Raw genomic sequence first — 16,170 nt, 5'->3', positions numbered from 1 at the left:
GGACGCTGACCGCTTAGTCAGGGTCGATGGTAATTGCTATAGTGCTTTCCTGTCAGCACCAATAGCTGGACAGTCTATTTACATATGGAACTGATCCCTGAGGTGTGTACAGTCCTCCTATTTGTCGTCATTTCTTAAATATTTATTGTATTTATTATTGTAAATATTTATTTATTTTTCTTTTGTATGCATGTGTGCGTTGCGCGCGCTTGCATATGTGAGTGCCTTATTTAGGCACAAGAAGGTCAAGATGTCTAGAAGAAAGCATCAGACGTGTCTCTGGTTATTGTGCTCACTTGTGGGTACCTCAGACTGTGATTGCAAAAGCACAGAGCATCATCTTTATGGTTACCGACGATCTTGTAAAAAACATTTTATGAACCGATTTTTTTTTACGATATGAAAGCAATGAACAGCAAGAAAGCAGGCGTCCACTGTCCAAGTGCAGAGTCTAATCCCTTTTTTCTTCCATTCCTTTTCTGACAACGACCAACCTTTTCACAAATACCGATTTCCTCGTGTGAACAGAGGTGTGAATGACGGGGGTTGATCATCGGCCTGAAGTGCACGTGATCCTTAATGTCTGTACTTGTTGAGAACACGTGGACTAAGTAAGAGTACAGACGCACTCACCTCATAAATGCTTCTTTAAAGTGGTTAGCAAATATTAGCAAATACACTCTTTATCTGGCAACCGGTCGGCCCTGACACACAGGTCGTCACAATACATGCTGACTGTCACAGGTGAGACATTGAATGGTGTGTCTACGGAGCAGGTGAGACAGAGCCAATCATGCGACTCTATCACTTTTTTGTTGTTTGTTGATAGTTTTTTGGTTTAGCAAGGATCGTGAGAATAGCTTTATTGATGCTGATATGGCTGTAATCGGTGTTGATTATTGGTGCGAATGAGCATTCATATAGCAATGTTTTGTTTTGTCTTTTTTTTTCCAGTAAATGCAATTTACAATGCCATTACATATCATTCAAAAATATTTTTTATTCTTTAATCACTTTCGTTGATATGGTTAGAATCAGTGTTGGTGATTAGTGTGATTGTGCACTCATATAGCGAATGTGTATGTTATCTTTGTCGTATGAGGTTTTGATATGTGAGTAAACATGTTCTCTGACTTCTTAAAAGTTTGAAATCCCTTATTGTGCTTATCCTTGACGACTTTATCAATATTCCTTATCATACCTTTGCTATTGCCCTTGCTTTTTTGCACATCTGTAAGTTGGTTCAGCAGTCTGTATCACCTCTTTGTTAAAGATCAAACAAGGTATTATAATGTCTTAAATAATAATCTTTTAGTCCTCTTTATGCTCAAGTAGACCAAGATGCCTGGAGGAAAGCATCAATCGTGTCTCTGGATTATTTTGCTGACTTTTGGGGTTCGTCAGACTGTGGATGCAAAACCACCCAACATCATCTTTATGGTTGCCGACGATCTTGGTAAACAGCTTTTAATTAACCGATTTTTCTACGATATCAAAGCAATTAGCACAATACAGGTGAGCTTTAATTATTTGGTATAAAAACTGTATTATCCGGTATGTGTTTGATTGGTAGAAGGAATGTTTTAATATATTTATGTGCGTTGTGGTCATGTCCAGGTTGGAATGACGTGGGGTTCAACAACCCCGACATCATCAGCCCCAACCTCAACAAGCTGGCGGCAGAGGGTGTCATTCTCAATCAGTCCTACGTGCAGCCAGTGTGCACCCCGTAAGACTTTAGTCTTTTTGCTAACATTCTAATGTTTAACAAGGTGCAATGTTTCTAATCCTTCCATGTTGCAATTCACCTTTAACTGACGTTTAAAATAATTTAACATAATCCAGACTTTATAAGCAGTTCAAGCGTTTCAAGAAATTCAATGCCACATTCGGGTATTGAAAGAATTTGAAAATTCATTGTATTTATCTTACCTTAAAGATCACCCAATCTCTTTTTTCCGTCTGTATGGAAGATAATTCTGTCACTGTTTTATTAGTGCTTGCTGATTTTCTGTAATCTTTTGTGTCTGTCTTCTAATACCCGCCTCTGCTGCCCGAAAATACTTGTACCTATGGTAATTCTAACGGCCGACACTCATTTGTGTGCTGCAGATCACGAAATGCCTTTTTAAGTGGATATTACCCATTTCGCTCAGGTCTTCAGGTACGTGGCAAGATTTGCAGGCCCTATTATCAAGCAATCATCATTTGAGGTTTCAAACCTCTCTTTCCCAATAAGCAAACGAGCGAACAGTAGAATGAAAGTGGTCTTGGACTCGAAAAAAAAAACTGAGGCTGAAAGTCAGTGGCCTGTCTTCTGTTACAGCACATGGTCATCCTGCCCCAGCAAGGCAGTGTGTGCTCCACTCAACCGCACCTTCCTGCCACAAGAACTCAAGAAGCTGGGCTACGCCACCCACGCCGTAGGAAAGTGAGTCTTGTCATTTGAACTCACTCATCAGACATCTCTGATGAAGAAGAAGAATGTTGGCTTAAACAACACCATACAGACCTCTTTGGCGCCTAACTTTGAATAAATGATATGACCCTGTCTTGTCAGGTGTTAAGGATGGGGTGGGAAGCTCACCGACCTAGCTCTGCCTCCTCCACGTTGCATCCATCTTTCTCTGCACAGTAGCAAGTGAAATATCCAGTCTTCCACCAAAGCTGCTTTGTTTCTTTTGCTATTAGACTTCTTCTGTACATCCTTTAAGTGAAGAGTGATCGAGATTTTCTTCATAGTATCTTATCTTATCTTTCACTCACAGGTGGCATCTCGGATTTTGCAACTGGAACTGCACTCCTACATTTCGTGGGTTTGACACTTTCTACGGTTTCTACAACGGCCAGGAAGACTATTATGCATACGAAGTGTGTGAGTAATATTTCAAAAGTTAAATCCACGGTAGTTCAAACCTAATCCTCTTGTTCAAAGAAATTTTAGTTTAATTGATCAATGTCAGATCTCTTCCTAATTATTTCTTCTCATTACATATATAGAAAAGAAGACAGAAATTTACAGGTAAATAACTTACACACACACACACACACTGTTTAACGTGTCATGTAGCTGTATGTTAATTTTTAATCCTCTTTGTTAATGAATATCAATATAATCCTTTCCAGTAAATGCAACGGACTTCCGAGACAACACTGTGCTTAATATTTCCCAGAAAGGGATTTACTCCACGGTAAGAGCATCATTTCAGTAGGTCCTTGATGTTTTCATTCTCCCTTTACCAACGGTTCATTGTCATATGCTGTTCACTGTCATATGTATGTTCACTCTGCCAAAGTTGATTGATCATCAAGCTCATGCAATAGTGATTGAAGAAACAGAGAAACAACGAAAAAATGAAACAGAACAACACTCTTGTTCTTACATATATCATTTCCGTTACAGTTTGTTTGTTTATAAATGAGTTTGTTGACATGTTCATCCATACATTTACAGTCACGTTTGGGTTTTGTTTGCTACTTCCTGATTGTGTTTGTGTTTTAATTGTTCTTTATGATGGTTTTATATGATTAAAAGGTACATTCCTTCTTGTCACAGTTTGTGTATCAAGAACGACTGAGAGAAATCGTTGCAAATCATGACACTTCGCTCCCCCTGTTTCTTTATCTTCCTTTTCAGTCTGTTCACGAACCTTTGCAGGTAAGCTCCATGTAAGCGGTTACTGGAGCTAGAGATCATATATAAAGTCTGATTAAATTATAAAAGTGTTATTACTATATAATGATAATAATACAAGTTTACAGAAATGGTAGGAAAGAACTAGAGTTTGCAGGGGAGGAGAGAGGATGCAAACTCGATCGTAATTTACGTGGAGTCTACATGGGTAGCCCTGTATTTTTTAGATTGTAGCTAGGAATACATAAAGATGCTGAGAACATACAGATAAACAAACAAACAAACAAAAAACAGAGAGAGAGAGAGAGAGAGAGAGAGAGAGAGAGAGAGAGAGAGAGAGAGGAATAAATGCTGAGTGATGTTCATTTTCCTAAATACACTATCCTAAATACTTTATTGTCTGCAGGTTCCAGACGAGTACAAGAAAATGTATCCTAATTTGAAGACTGATGGAAGACGAACATTTTCAGGTGAAATTTATTTATTGTTTATGTCATGTTGTGTGAAGGTTTCAAATTTACTTTCACACCAGTGTACACAGTATTTATAGCTCAGACTTCAAGGATCGTTTCTGACAGATGAACTATTAATAAAATGCTGAACAGGATGAAACTCGATTAATCAGGAAATCTTTTACTATTTTTTTAATCGCACACTAACGGCGCAATTTTTACTGTCACTGATGTCTCTTCTTTGAGTATTTCGTTCCACGATTGATTGTTTTTAACTAGGCGAAATGCATTTTTTTCAAAGATCTGATAATAGACTACAATCAGGGGACAGCACTCAGGCGGACGTTCACCTCACCAAAATAATCGGTAGTCTCCCTTTTGTCTTTGATCCTGCACAGGTATGGTTACGGCTATGGATAACCTCATAGGTAACCTGACACAGTTCATCAAGGAGAAAGGGATGTATGATGACACACTGTTCATCTTTACCGCCGACGTAAGGTTTCGATACATGTTATTTCATCTTTTTTTTCGTCCTTGTTTTTGGTTATGTCGGCTGCTGTTGTCTCTTTTATCGTCTAGCTGTCATCTTAACAATAGTTCATACTGTCGACACCTTCACTCCGCTTACCTTTGATGATAGTCAAAGTCCTGCATGTTCACATATTCACAGTGTATGCATCAAATCATCTCTCGTTAATTGTACTGGTGTGTAAAACACGGTTGAGTTTATGTGATAGTTGTTCATGTATGAATGTGCCCTGTCTTTCCTCCAACAACAAAAAAAAAAAAAAAAAAAACAAAAAACCCAGGGACATCACTTGTTTGTTTCACCTGCATTAGAACGGAGGATGGACGCAGTTTTACGGGAACAACTTCCCTTTACGAGGGGGAAAGGTGACCGTTTGGGAGGGAGGCACTCGAGCGGCCGCCTTCCTGCACGGGTGGGGACTTCAAAAGACAGGTTCTCGCTACAACGGGTGAGTGACTGGCCACAGCATTTGCACTGCTACTACGATAGTCATCATATATTCTATATATATATACCCCGTGTCCTCCAGTGTCTGCATACATCTTGGTATCTCCTCTAATTTTTAGTGTTATTTTAATCCTTGCAGCGACAAGAATCTTTTAATAATGGATATTTTAGTCTTACAAATGTTTATGAAGACAACTTAGAATGTTCTATTTAGAGACATCCATAATAAAATTGTTTTCCATCAAGCTGCCATATGATTTACATGACCTACAACAGTAGTTTTGTTCTCCCAACTCAAGCTATTTTTTTTAATTTGCAAACACCCAACACAGAATGATGCATGCAGTTGACTGGTTCCCAACTATTATCACTGCTGCAGGAGGAGAGGTCAAAGGTAACATTCTCTTCTCATTTTTGCTGAGTCATTGTTCTAATTACTAGAAGACTTTTGAAACAACATTCTCACCATCAGACATTCTGTCAGAGAGCTGACCAACTCTGTCGATGAAAGGATTTTGAAGTGGCAGAATAATATCTGTAGCAGCTAAAGTATATGGATACAAATAATCACCAATGTTTATAGTAAGTTAATCGTTGCAGTCATCACCAACTTATTGTCTCAAAGTCGTCGTTACTTAATCACAAAAAATGCAATCCGTGTATGTACTTTTGTATGTATGTACTTTTATCAGACAAGGACATCGACGGAATGAGTATGTGGGAAGCTATCAGTACCTTCGGACCATCCCCTAGGACAGAGTTCATCTACAACTTGGACAATTCGTCTCTACCACTTCAAGGTCATGCTGCCATCAGGTATGGCCTTGACCTATCTGTATTATGAATGTTTTATCAACTTTTTCCATTTTCGCGTTCTACTTTACGATTACTTAGTATTGAATATACTTTCTACGGATCAATGTAGAAATACCCAGTTCAGGTTTGATCACGAACCTCTGAGAGCAATTAAAACTGGACAAAAGACTACAGTGCAACGTTTGTCTGATGCTGCTGTTTGATTATCCTTATTCACATGATGCATACTGAAATGCTCTGAATATGAAAGATTATTTCTTTTTCGCTTTGATTGGTGATATTTACTGTTTTTCTCTAGGCAAGGGGACTTCAAACTGATCAAGGGGTTTCCTGGACTGTACAGCGGTTGGTATCCTCCAGACCAAGAGTATGATCCTCAATCCGACCTTGAGGCGTACAGCAACATGTTAAAGTACCAAGACATCAGAGGCATTGCCAGGTTGTACAACGTGAAAGGTAATCTCCTATTCACGGTTCATTTAACGTTGACAGGAATATTGATGTAGAAAAGTGGCGACGACGACGACGACGACGGCGACGATGATGACGATGATGACGACGACGACTTGGGACAGTCTGAGCAACAATGTGTCGATATTGAAGACAATCTCTTAATCGTGCTTCATGTAAAATTCTTTTGTCAGATGACCCTACGGAGCATGTGGACCTGGCCGCAAACAGATGCCGGACGTGGTCCAGCGCTTGGAGGAGCGGCTGAACGACTACATGAGACAGTATGTTCCCCCCAACTTCCCCGCCAATGACCCCGCCGGCAACCCGAACAACTTCCACGGTGCGTGGACACCTGGCTGGTGCTAGCGGGCTATTTCCTGCAAGATTATGAAAAGTCAAACATTTGGCGGACTGTTTTCGCGAAATAAGGAAAGACCAAAATCTTTGGACTTTTATGACCGCACACCACTCCTTGGGGGAAAAGAAGAAAGTCATATAGAGCAAGACCAGGTTAATAGGAAGTAAATGAGTAAACCATTATAAGAGTGTTTTATATGAGTCGACTGCAACATCTGAACTTTAAATAGAACAACTCATACATGGTAAGACAACAGAAAAAAATGAAGCAAATAAATAGTACCAATCTCATTTTATTTGCTTTCCTTCTTAAAAAAGTATTTCATCAGACAACTCTATCATGTGTAATAGGCACAATAAGTTTTATTATTCTCCACATTGTTGGCAGTTAACAGCTTGCTCAGAATAAGATGCATAGCTCATACACACACTCCTCGCTTAATGCCTTTCATGAATTTAATGCGACAGTAATCCATCAATGTGAAACTTTAAATGAGATGCTGCTGGCCTAGAAGACTTCTTATCTTTCAGATCTGTATTCAAATACTGGAAATCATCTAGTAAGCAAATTCAGATTAATGGTGGTGAAATAAAGCTAGTCTAACAGGCACGTCCAAGTCCACACTTAAAATCTGACATTTCTCTTTCAACAGAAAATTTTTTCTACTGCCAAAATACTCACTACAGATATCATCTTTTTCACAAATACCGGTTTTATGGCAACAATAACTCACACAGTTTGCTTGCATGACACGGACATCTGTGATCCAGAAATAATTTGTTGACTGTTATGCAAACTATCATACAACCATTGCACTGCATAATATGCAGTCAGTTAGCAAGAATTTGTACTGTTTGAATTCATTATTATACAAGTTCATATTTATACTCCATTCCAGTTAAGTACATTTATACATATAATACAAATAGCCAAATCCCATGCAATCAGATCAGAGCATATATTTGTGATCACCCACAGTCTTTGTACCAGTTTATACTTACTATTCAGGGTCAGACAACATAACATGCAATATTTATTGTCATCTTCTCGAAAAAAAAAAGTTTCAGCTACTTGCACACAACTACACTAAAACAACAATAACTTGTGTCTGTCTTTGTCAATGCATTTGTGCTTGCACACTTGCTGGTGTAAGATGAAGACTTGAGAATGAAAAGATAGAGAAAGAACAAAGTAAACAATGAAACCGCAGGATCACTAAGTTGGATATGCAACAGGCAAACATGCTTCACCATTCCATATTATGTGAGAAAGTTGTGATCAGTCAAGTTATTTCTCTGGCTGTACATCTCACAAAGTGCCATGTATAACTGGTTACAAGATGTTTGTTCTAGGAATTAACTAATACTAATTAATCATGACTATTAGGTATGCTGCCCTACAAGAGAAATTTTTAAACCAAAAGCTAATTCTTTTAACCACACATCATCAGTATTCTTTTAACCATCATAATCCTTGATAACTTCCACTCACACACAAACATACACAGAAAATACAATAAAATATGTATCTGATTCTGATCTGGAAAAATAAAAGTTAGTGAAATTCTCTTTGCAAAGTTACACTGGCCCAATAAAACATCATTTTGTAATACTCTAGTAGAGCTAGTTTTACAGGGTTACTTCCCTCTAACATCAAAAAGCAAGAAACAATTTTATAATTTGATGGAACGCTTTTCAGCAGTTTACAGAAGATCCATTACAGACAAAAATTTTTTTTTAAAAAAAATTACTGGAATACATCTCAGATGTGTTCAAAATGAGATTACAATTATAATCTAACTTTGCTTTTCTGCATGACTTTCATTTTACTAAAATTATACAATGTTCTGTATATAATATTTTACATTTAGGGCTTCAACAAACACGTGTACAACTTTTGTTTGTGGGTCTTCCTCATACCCTGCCTTCTAAGTAGATTCAGCGTTGAGCAGCTAGTAAACTATATCTTATGTCCATTTTGCCCATCATTGAAATTAAAAAATAAAAATAAGCAGACAGAACATGTGACAAAATGACAGGTACATAGCAAGAAATACACAAAGCACTGGCCATCCTGATCCAGGCAAAATAATCTGAAAAATTTAAGTGTGGGACATCACACAACCAAGAAGAAACATTTTAAAAAAACCACACACGATGTCCCTTAAACACTTGATGATAATTTACTTTCTGATACGTATTACTAGCTTATTGACTCTATCATTCTCTCATCTCTTGCAAGTGTAAGCAAAGATGTGTGTGTGTGTGAGAGAGAGAAACTCACATGTGCGCTTGCACACACACAGAAAAAATGCAAACGAGTGAATGAAATGGTGCTGACAAAGTCAAACTAATGTTTAAAAATGCACTTGGTTCATGAAACTGCTGGATATTTTCTTCTTGACAGTGCAACATTTATTTAAAAATGTAATTTAAAGTTCGAATGAATATAAGATTTTAGGCTTTTTGTGCTGTAATGATTGTTGAAAAATATGCTTTCAATGATAAATTTTCTAATTATATATTTTTTAAGTCATACAATATGCCATTTTTTGAGGAGAGATAAATCATAATGTTTTACTTTAGGAGCTGAGTTTTAACAGTTGTTTTCAACAAGTGACATTTGATGATAAGAAAAGTAGATAAGCAGGTAAGACAGATTAACCATGAGTTGTTTTTTTTCCATGGCCAAAAAATGTTGTACACTAAATTACTAATGACACGTTCATGAAAGTTAACAAGTTGCCTGTATAGTTAATATTGATAACCTACAGAGACTCTAAAGAAGTTAGCTATTATGTCTTGATTGGCTTTTTTAAGTTTCCAAGCAATGATGAATAAATTAATCAAATGAACTGATAAAGAATACATTCTCAAAAGAAATTTTAAATATAAAAATAAAGCACAAGAATCTGTTTACTTTTGAATGGCTTCTAAATAGTATGTCTTTAAATATCTCACTGAAATATAAGTATCTACTCAAAAGCTCATTATATAAATGCATCGTGCTTGTGCTTTTCAAAACTGTTAAAGCTCTTGCATGATCTTTCATGATAACTATGGAATGCAACAAAGCAACATGGAGGTCTATTCACATGTCAAAAAAAAGATTCTGAAATACTAAACAAGAGAAACACACACACTATTAGGAATGTGCTAACTATACATATTGACCCGACTAGAAAAAGTAGCCTGATTGAGATAACACATCAAAAAGAAACCCATAATACAGGTTAGTGCATTTTCAACAGCACATGCTCGGTAGTTTTCTTGTCTCTTTATCTGTAACCATTATTGAAGGGAAAAAAGCCCATAATGGTCTAATATTTACATGATAAGTGTAGTAAAATTCATTTTGAGGCACATGAAAAAATTTGAAAACCAAAAATATTACATGAAGGTGCAAAAATAATAATATCTAAATAAAGAATAATAATGAGAAGAAAAAGAAACAAAGCAAGAGAGAAAAATGAAAGCCTCCATTAAATACATCACTGTTTACGCACATGCAACAGCCAGAGGTAGGCAATCAATCACTTTAGAAAGAAACAGATTCAAAACATCAGGATTTCACTCGGTTTGTTTGTTAGATGCTGTGGACACAACGCTGCTATAAAGTTTTCGCAACTCATCCCAGAAGACAAGGCTCAACGTGGTGTGAGGACCTAAACGGAAATAGCAAGCTCCAAACCCTTTATACAGACCAAACAAACTTTCTGCACGCAATGTCTTGAAAAAGCAGTCCAAAACACCAGAATAAAAGAGGCCACGGCCTTGTGCATCGAAGTGCTTGGTTGTACAGCCGTGTGGAGACCACATCAAATGGAGTCATAAAGAAGGTAACTAGCAGACCACTCATCATACTTGCCACCAGTGCATTCAGCCAGCTCTTCTCAGGAAACATCTATTGAAAAATAATTGCAAGATTTCTTTAGTTCAGTCTTAAAACAGTGCAGAAGCAATAGAAAAGATTTTAATATTTTAATATTTGTTATTGCTTTCACTACTGCTTGTTTACTCAAAAGCAAAAAAGCAAGCGACAAAAACAAGGAATAGAAGATGCTATGAACTGACATCAAAGGGACTTTCCATAAAATTAAAAAATCGTACAAGGCAATGTTATCCAAGCTTGCTTTTCATATTCAATTCTTAGAGTAAATGACACTTACTTTAGTTTTTACGATTTCTTCTTTAATTGTGGAAAAGGAGGAGAGCTGGGCAGCTGAGCCAATTGTAACCCGGGGTATCGCTCCACTCACACCCTTCCAAAGACCTGTGATGCCATGTTTGGAGTAGATGGCATAAAGCCCATGTGACATACTCTTATGTGGATGTTGGTGGCCGACAGCTATTGTTTCATTGGCTTGTGCTTGCAGATGGGTCTTCACCTGCATGATGAGATTTCATTGCAGTCTTACTGAGATTACATAACAATTGCAAAAAGCTAATGTGTTTGCATTCTGCAGGATCAAAGTATGTGTTTAAAGCAAATATCCTTGACTAGTGTAAATTTGAAGACTTTTTAAACACTACCTATGGGTACTATGATCATCATCTGACCTTAAGCAAATTGCATATAGACATAAAAGCAATCAGTATGATAGTAAAGAATTAGGATTCAGTATACTAGGTAAAGAATACTTAAAATGATAAACAAGTATGGTGATATCACACGCACCATGTAGAAAGGACTACCAACAGCAGCACCAACACAGCCTGCAAGTGCACCTGCCACAATGCTGCGAGGAATGCTGACTTCTCCTTTCTTGTTTTTGGTAAAACCTATGTTGACCAAGACCTATTTGTTAAACAGAAAGGATTCCATTTATTATTCCGTTTGTTAATATCTGGTCCTTACAGCTCTTCAATCACAATGTTTTAGACCAAAGCAAAGTCTTACTTTTATTACTTCTTGTAATGCTTTTTATAGAACTGTAACCAGACTGATCTGTTTTACATGGCTAAACACCATGGCTGGACCACTGGTTAGTCACGGCCTCCAAGTGCTAGCACCAATCAGTTCATTTTTCTTTGTTGTTCCGGGGAACTTTTCAACTATAATTCTAGCTCTTACTGGGTATGCTACCTAAACAAGTTCATTTGTTGTGTTCTTTTATATTGTCCCCCATCTACTACACACCCACACCTAGCAGACTTTGGAATCCGCATGAAGACCTTTCTTACTCAAAAAATCTGTTCCCTATGGTCTATCATTTAGTTCCAGGTCAGATGACTTGTGTCTAATCATGTACGCTCTGAATTGCACAACTGCTTTACTTTGCAATTTTACCCTGCATGAGAAAATTCATTCACCCAAGGAATATTTGTTTATTTTGATCATTTGACAGAATGAACGAATAACACAAGCATTTGTGCTGGCTCCACCCAAAGGTGCATGTAAATTTTAAGCTGATTTATTTACATTATTTACACATGCATAACAGTTCTACTCTATGCCTGAAATCTATGCCACCAATACCTAGTACCTAAATATTAATAACTAAAGAGAAGAAAAAAAAGGAGGGGAGGGTTTCAAGATATATGAGCCACTCATTTGACACAAAAGAATACCTTTATGATGCAATGGTATTTCTTTTCCACTCAAAATATGAACAACTTAGACCATCTTAGGGGAAAAGAGGGATTTCAAGATGTGTGAGCCACGTGATAGTGAACCAGAACACTTCGGCAATTCAATGGTACTTCTTCCATACCCAAAATAGTGGAAAAAGAAAAAGAAAGGATGACCACTCATGCTCCAACAAGGGTACAGGCACTACTGTCTGCTCATCACCTGCTCTTGGGTTACTCCCCTTACTCAGGCGGCGACTGCCAGCACAGTTGGTCGTACCCAAACAAGCACCCCCTCTACAATACATTACAATTCTAATGATACTGAAGTGGAACAATTTTACTCCTTATTACTAACGTATTACGCATTTACACATTCTCTGCCATAATAAGGCTAAGGTAGATATAAGGAATGTAGAAGATACAAGCCGGCATGCATATAAAATCAAATTAGTTAAACAGGGGAACATGTTTTTAATAAATGCAAATATCGAAACAATCACAGCTTATACCCACATTTCTACTGTAACAAAAACACGTTACAATAAAACACAAATTTGTTTAATCAAGATTTAATCTAAGTCATGTAAAACTATAAATGGAAAATACTGCTTAAGAATTTTTTAAAAAACACAAAAATAACTTGTTTTTGTGTCTTTAGAGACAGAAGTGTGAAGCAAATTTTAAAAACTGCACCTGTAGGCATTCAGAGATTTTGTAATTTTTTAATATAAGACTGCATACAGACCTTTAAAAAAATCCTTCAGGTGCAGGATGCTGTCTTCTTCATTCTTCATTATGCAGCTTGAGACAATGATAGTTAACACTGACAACTATAACTGAGCAGTAGTGGTCAATGGTACTGATACTGCTGTGAGAGCAGTGATGATAAAAATAATTATAATAGCAGCTTCAGAATGTGCTGCAATAACAACACAATCATAAGACAGCAGCTGCATACCTGATCTATTATATCGAAAGTTTCCGACCTCTTTGTGACTGGCTAAATCAAGATTCCTGGACTTGCCGCTGAATCCCTACCATTCGTCTGTAAAAGCGAAACCCTGACCTTCACACACTATCAGAATGGTGAAGTGTGACCCACTGTTGTACCCACCTGAATATAGCTGAAAATAGGAGTTAAACTTAGGTTAGCACTCAGCATGAAGACAGACTCACTTGGAAGGTGCCCAGGCGAATGCCGTTCATGGTAAACTGATAAAACAGGGCAGGAACCAGACCCCTCTGAAGGGATGTTATACCATCCTTGCGTGCAATGGTGTAAAATGCATGCAGAGCATTGCGGTAGTGAACACTGTACTGACCATGAGCCTGGTGACAACACGAATGTTAATGAGAATTCAAGAACAAACTGCAACGGTGGTTTGAAATGTTAGGCACTGAGTTTAACACAAAGCAGCGGCATAGTCTATTGACTTGGTGGAAGTCAAATAATATTAATACACACAAATGGCAGATTCCTCCACACATGCATGCAAATACAAATCAAAACAATGTCAGAAAGTTGGTAAGTATTGTAACTAAAGGCATCCATGCAATCTGTCAATGGATATACAAACTATTAATACGGATCCCAGAATTTGTTTTAGTGACCTTTGTGGTTATTATGCAACATATTTGATCCAATGCATATCTGTATAACACCTACCCCATTAATGCTTACATGGAATGTCATTTTATTAATATAATAACAAGTTTTAACTTTTATAATGCACTTCTTCTCACAGAGAGGAAAGAGTTCTTTGCAGTTCAGCATTTCCTGTTCATCAGCAAAGTAGATCTGGTTATTTGACTATATCCAACTGAATAAACTGTAAAGAAGTAATAATGAAACGATGTCAGATAACTTTGTCAACAATATCTAAACATCTTATATATTCCTACTATCCCCACCCACACTTTACCATTAACTAAAACAATGCAACCAGTCACATATTTTAATCACCTTTAATTCGCCTTGCAGCTGCATACGTGTCTTTACAACTTCCAATGGATTGGTAAAAAATCCAGCTCCACAAGTTGCCAAACCTCCAAGAAGAAACTCAATTGCATTACTAGTTCCATTGTTAGTGGCCACAGAAGATGAATTCAAAGATCACTGTTGGTGTCTGAAGATTCTGCAGGTAAATCGAAGAATCAAGAGTGTATTTTGAATTTGTAATTCAGGTTTCAAAATGTCCACCAATACCAAATAACAGAAACAAGGAAAACAGTAAAGCAAGAATAATGATGATTAATATTGTGGCAGTGATATTCAGCAATACCATTCAGCATCATATTGATATTATTGTTTTGAGCTTTCCAAGTTGTCCAACATGTCACACATAATGTTGAGTACAAAGCTGTTGGTGACCAGATTTCTCTAATATTCTTATAAGACAACTCCTCTATGCCTAGTAGCATCTCATAGTATGCATCCAAGTGATAACCATTAGGGCAGGGATGGTGAATGGAAGGTCAACAATTTCATTTTAGCGAGAAATGTTTAAAATAAGCATATTTTCATTATAAATTAGCATAGTACTTTTAATACTAAAATTAATTTTATTTAGTCTTCTATTCAAAGCACAACAAACCCAGTATGTACTAACCCTGGTTATTATTTATTATTTTTGGTGTTAACACTGGCAACAATAAAAGCAATGTTCATTGGAAATGGTTTACTGTATGAAGACCTCATTTTCAATGTCAGGAAAACCTTTTAAAAATACTGTATTCTTTAAAGCAAGTGGCATACCTGAAATACATTGGTCTGCAGGAAATGCTGCTCTTTCTTGCCCCAGCTGTTCCAGTTGTGATGAATTTCAGCTTGCAAGAGAGTGGAAGGGCATTAGGTAAATAATTAATTTAGCATCAGAATGTAATAAGCAGCTGCAGATGAAAATGGTATGGAAACTTACATGGTGCTCTTGAAACTGACATGGTGCAAGGTCCACTCTGCAACTAAACGAGTATAATTTTCAAGTAAATGAGTACAATAAATCCTTCATAGCTTTAGAGATGTACAAGCAATAATACAGCAAGCAACGTACACTATATACACTTCTTGGTTGCTCACATCTTTCTGCAAATGAAAATTTTTGGAATTAAAAAAAAATAGATTTACTGAAATTTATTGCTGCTTCAATAAGTGCATAGTTAATGCCTGTATCTCTCTGGTCTGAGTTAAATTATCGCGACTCTACTGTAGTCTGCCTTTGATCAAAGCTCGAGCTGTTTCTAAATTTACTTCTGTTCTTTGTCCCTTATCGCGCACGTGCTCACGCCAATCACAATCCCACTTTTAATGGTTCCAAAGATCTCCCATGGTCAGTTATTGTATGTAACCCTTATCGAAAATGGCACAAAATTGTCTGCGATGTCATCTAATTCGTTTATCCACCATCCCATACAAACATCATACACATTTTTGTTGTTTCGCGCTGTCAATGCAATCCATGTAAACATGAAGTAACATTTTATAAGCATGCTGTATTCTTCGTTAGTTATAAAACTATATACCTGGTTCTTTCTCTTCTTGCAGTCTTTTGTTCTATCTTTACTTAAGTAGGTTACAGGTGACGAAAGACGAGAGAAATCGGTGAGAGAAGTCGGGATGAGTTTCGTCTGCTACTCTTACCGAGTTTTGACTAAGACCTTCTCAAAAGCACGAATGGCGAATAATTCCGCTCCTCACCAGGTCGGAATGCTCTGTATGAAGAATATGCCCTTTCCATCGAGAACATACTCTTTGGATTGAACACTCCGGCTGGAAGGGACGGAGTGTTCAAAAATCCACAGTCACCGATGGCTTCTAACTGTTTAAAGGGACACTACTCTCAACAAACAATGGGAAGCAATGGCAGAATTATCTTCCTTGGCCGATCAAACACATCAACAAACATTGT

At 37.2% G+C, this 16,170-nt stretch overlaps 2 protein-coding genes across 2 annotated transcripts; one reads left to right on the top strand and one right to left on the bottom strand.

Annotated features, from left to right (window-relative positions):
* The first annotated feature begins 694 nt into the window (after positions 1-694).
* Positions 695-6,980, top strand: LOC112557446 (arylsulfatase B-like). Its single transcript, XM_025227310.1, is given in 17 exon segments — positions 695-776; positions 1,336-1,456; positions 1,618-1,729; positions 2,113-2,164; positions 2,327-2,350; positions 2,352-2,431; positions 2,769-2,875; positions 3,127-3,191; positions 3,557-3,658; positions 4,041-4,104; positions 4,485-4,582; positions 4,930-5,066; positions 5,398-5,459; positions 5,758-5,881; positions 6,180-6,337; positions 6,526-6,554; positions 6,557-6,980. Coding segments are annotated over 17 exon segments (1,527 nt in total). The 5' UTR covers positions 695-728; the 3' UTR covers positions 6,701-6,980.
* A 1,455-nt stretch (positions 6,981-8,435) lies between these two features.
* Positions 8,436-15,882, bottom strand: LOC112557445 (solute carrier family 25 member 35-like). Its single transcript, XM_025227308.1, is given in 8 exon segments — positions 8,436-10,474; positions 10,476-10,595; positions 10,861-11,079; positions 11,370-11,489; positions 13,442-13,594; positions 15,021-15,091; positions 15,184-15,226; positions 15,785-15,882. Coding segments are annotated over 7 exon segments (918 nt in total). The 5' UTR covers positions 15,206-15,226; positions 15,785-15,882; the 3' UTR covers positions 8,436-10,261.
* Between the last annotated feature and the right edge of the window lie 288 nt (positions 15,883-16,170).

This window comes from Pomacea canaliculata, linkage group LG2 (assembly GCF_003073045.1).
Source record: "Pomacea canaliculata isolate SZHN2017 linkage group LG2, ASM307304v1, whole genome shotgun sequence".
Lineage (NCBI taxonomy): Eukaryota > Metazoa > Mollusca > Gastropoda > Architaenioglossa > Ampullariidae > Pomacea > Pomacea canaliculata.
This window is presented reverse-complemented; position numbering and strand designations above follow the sequence as displayed.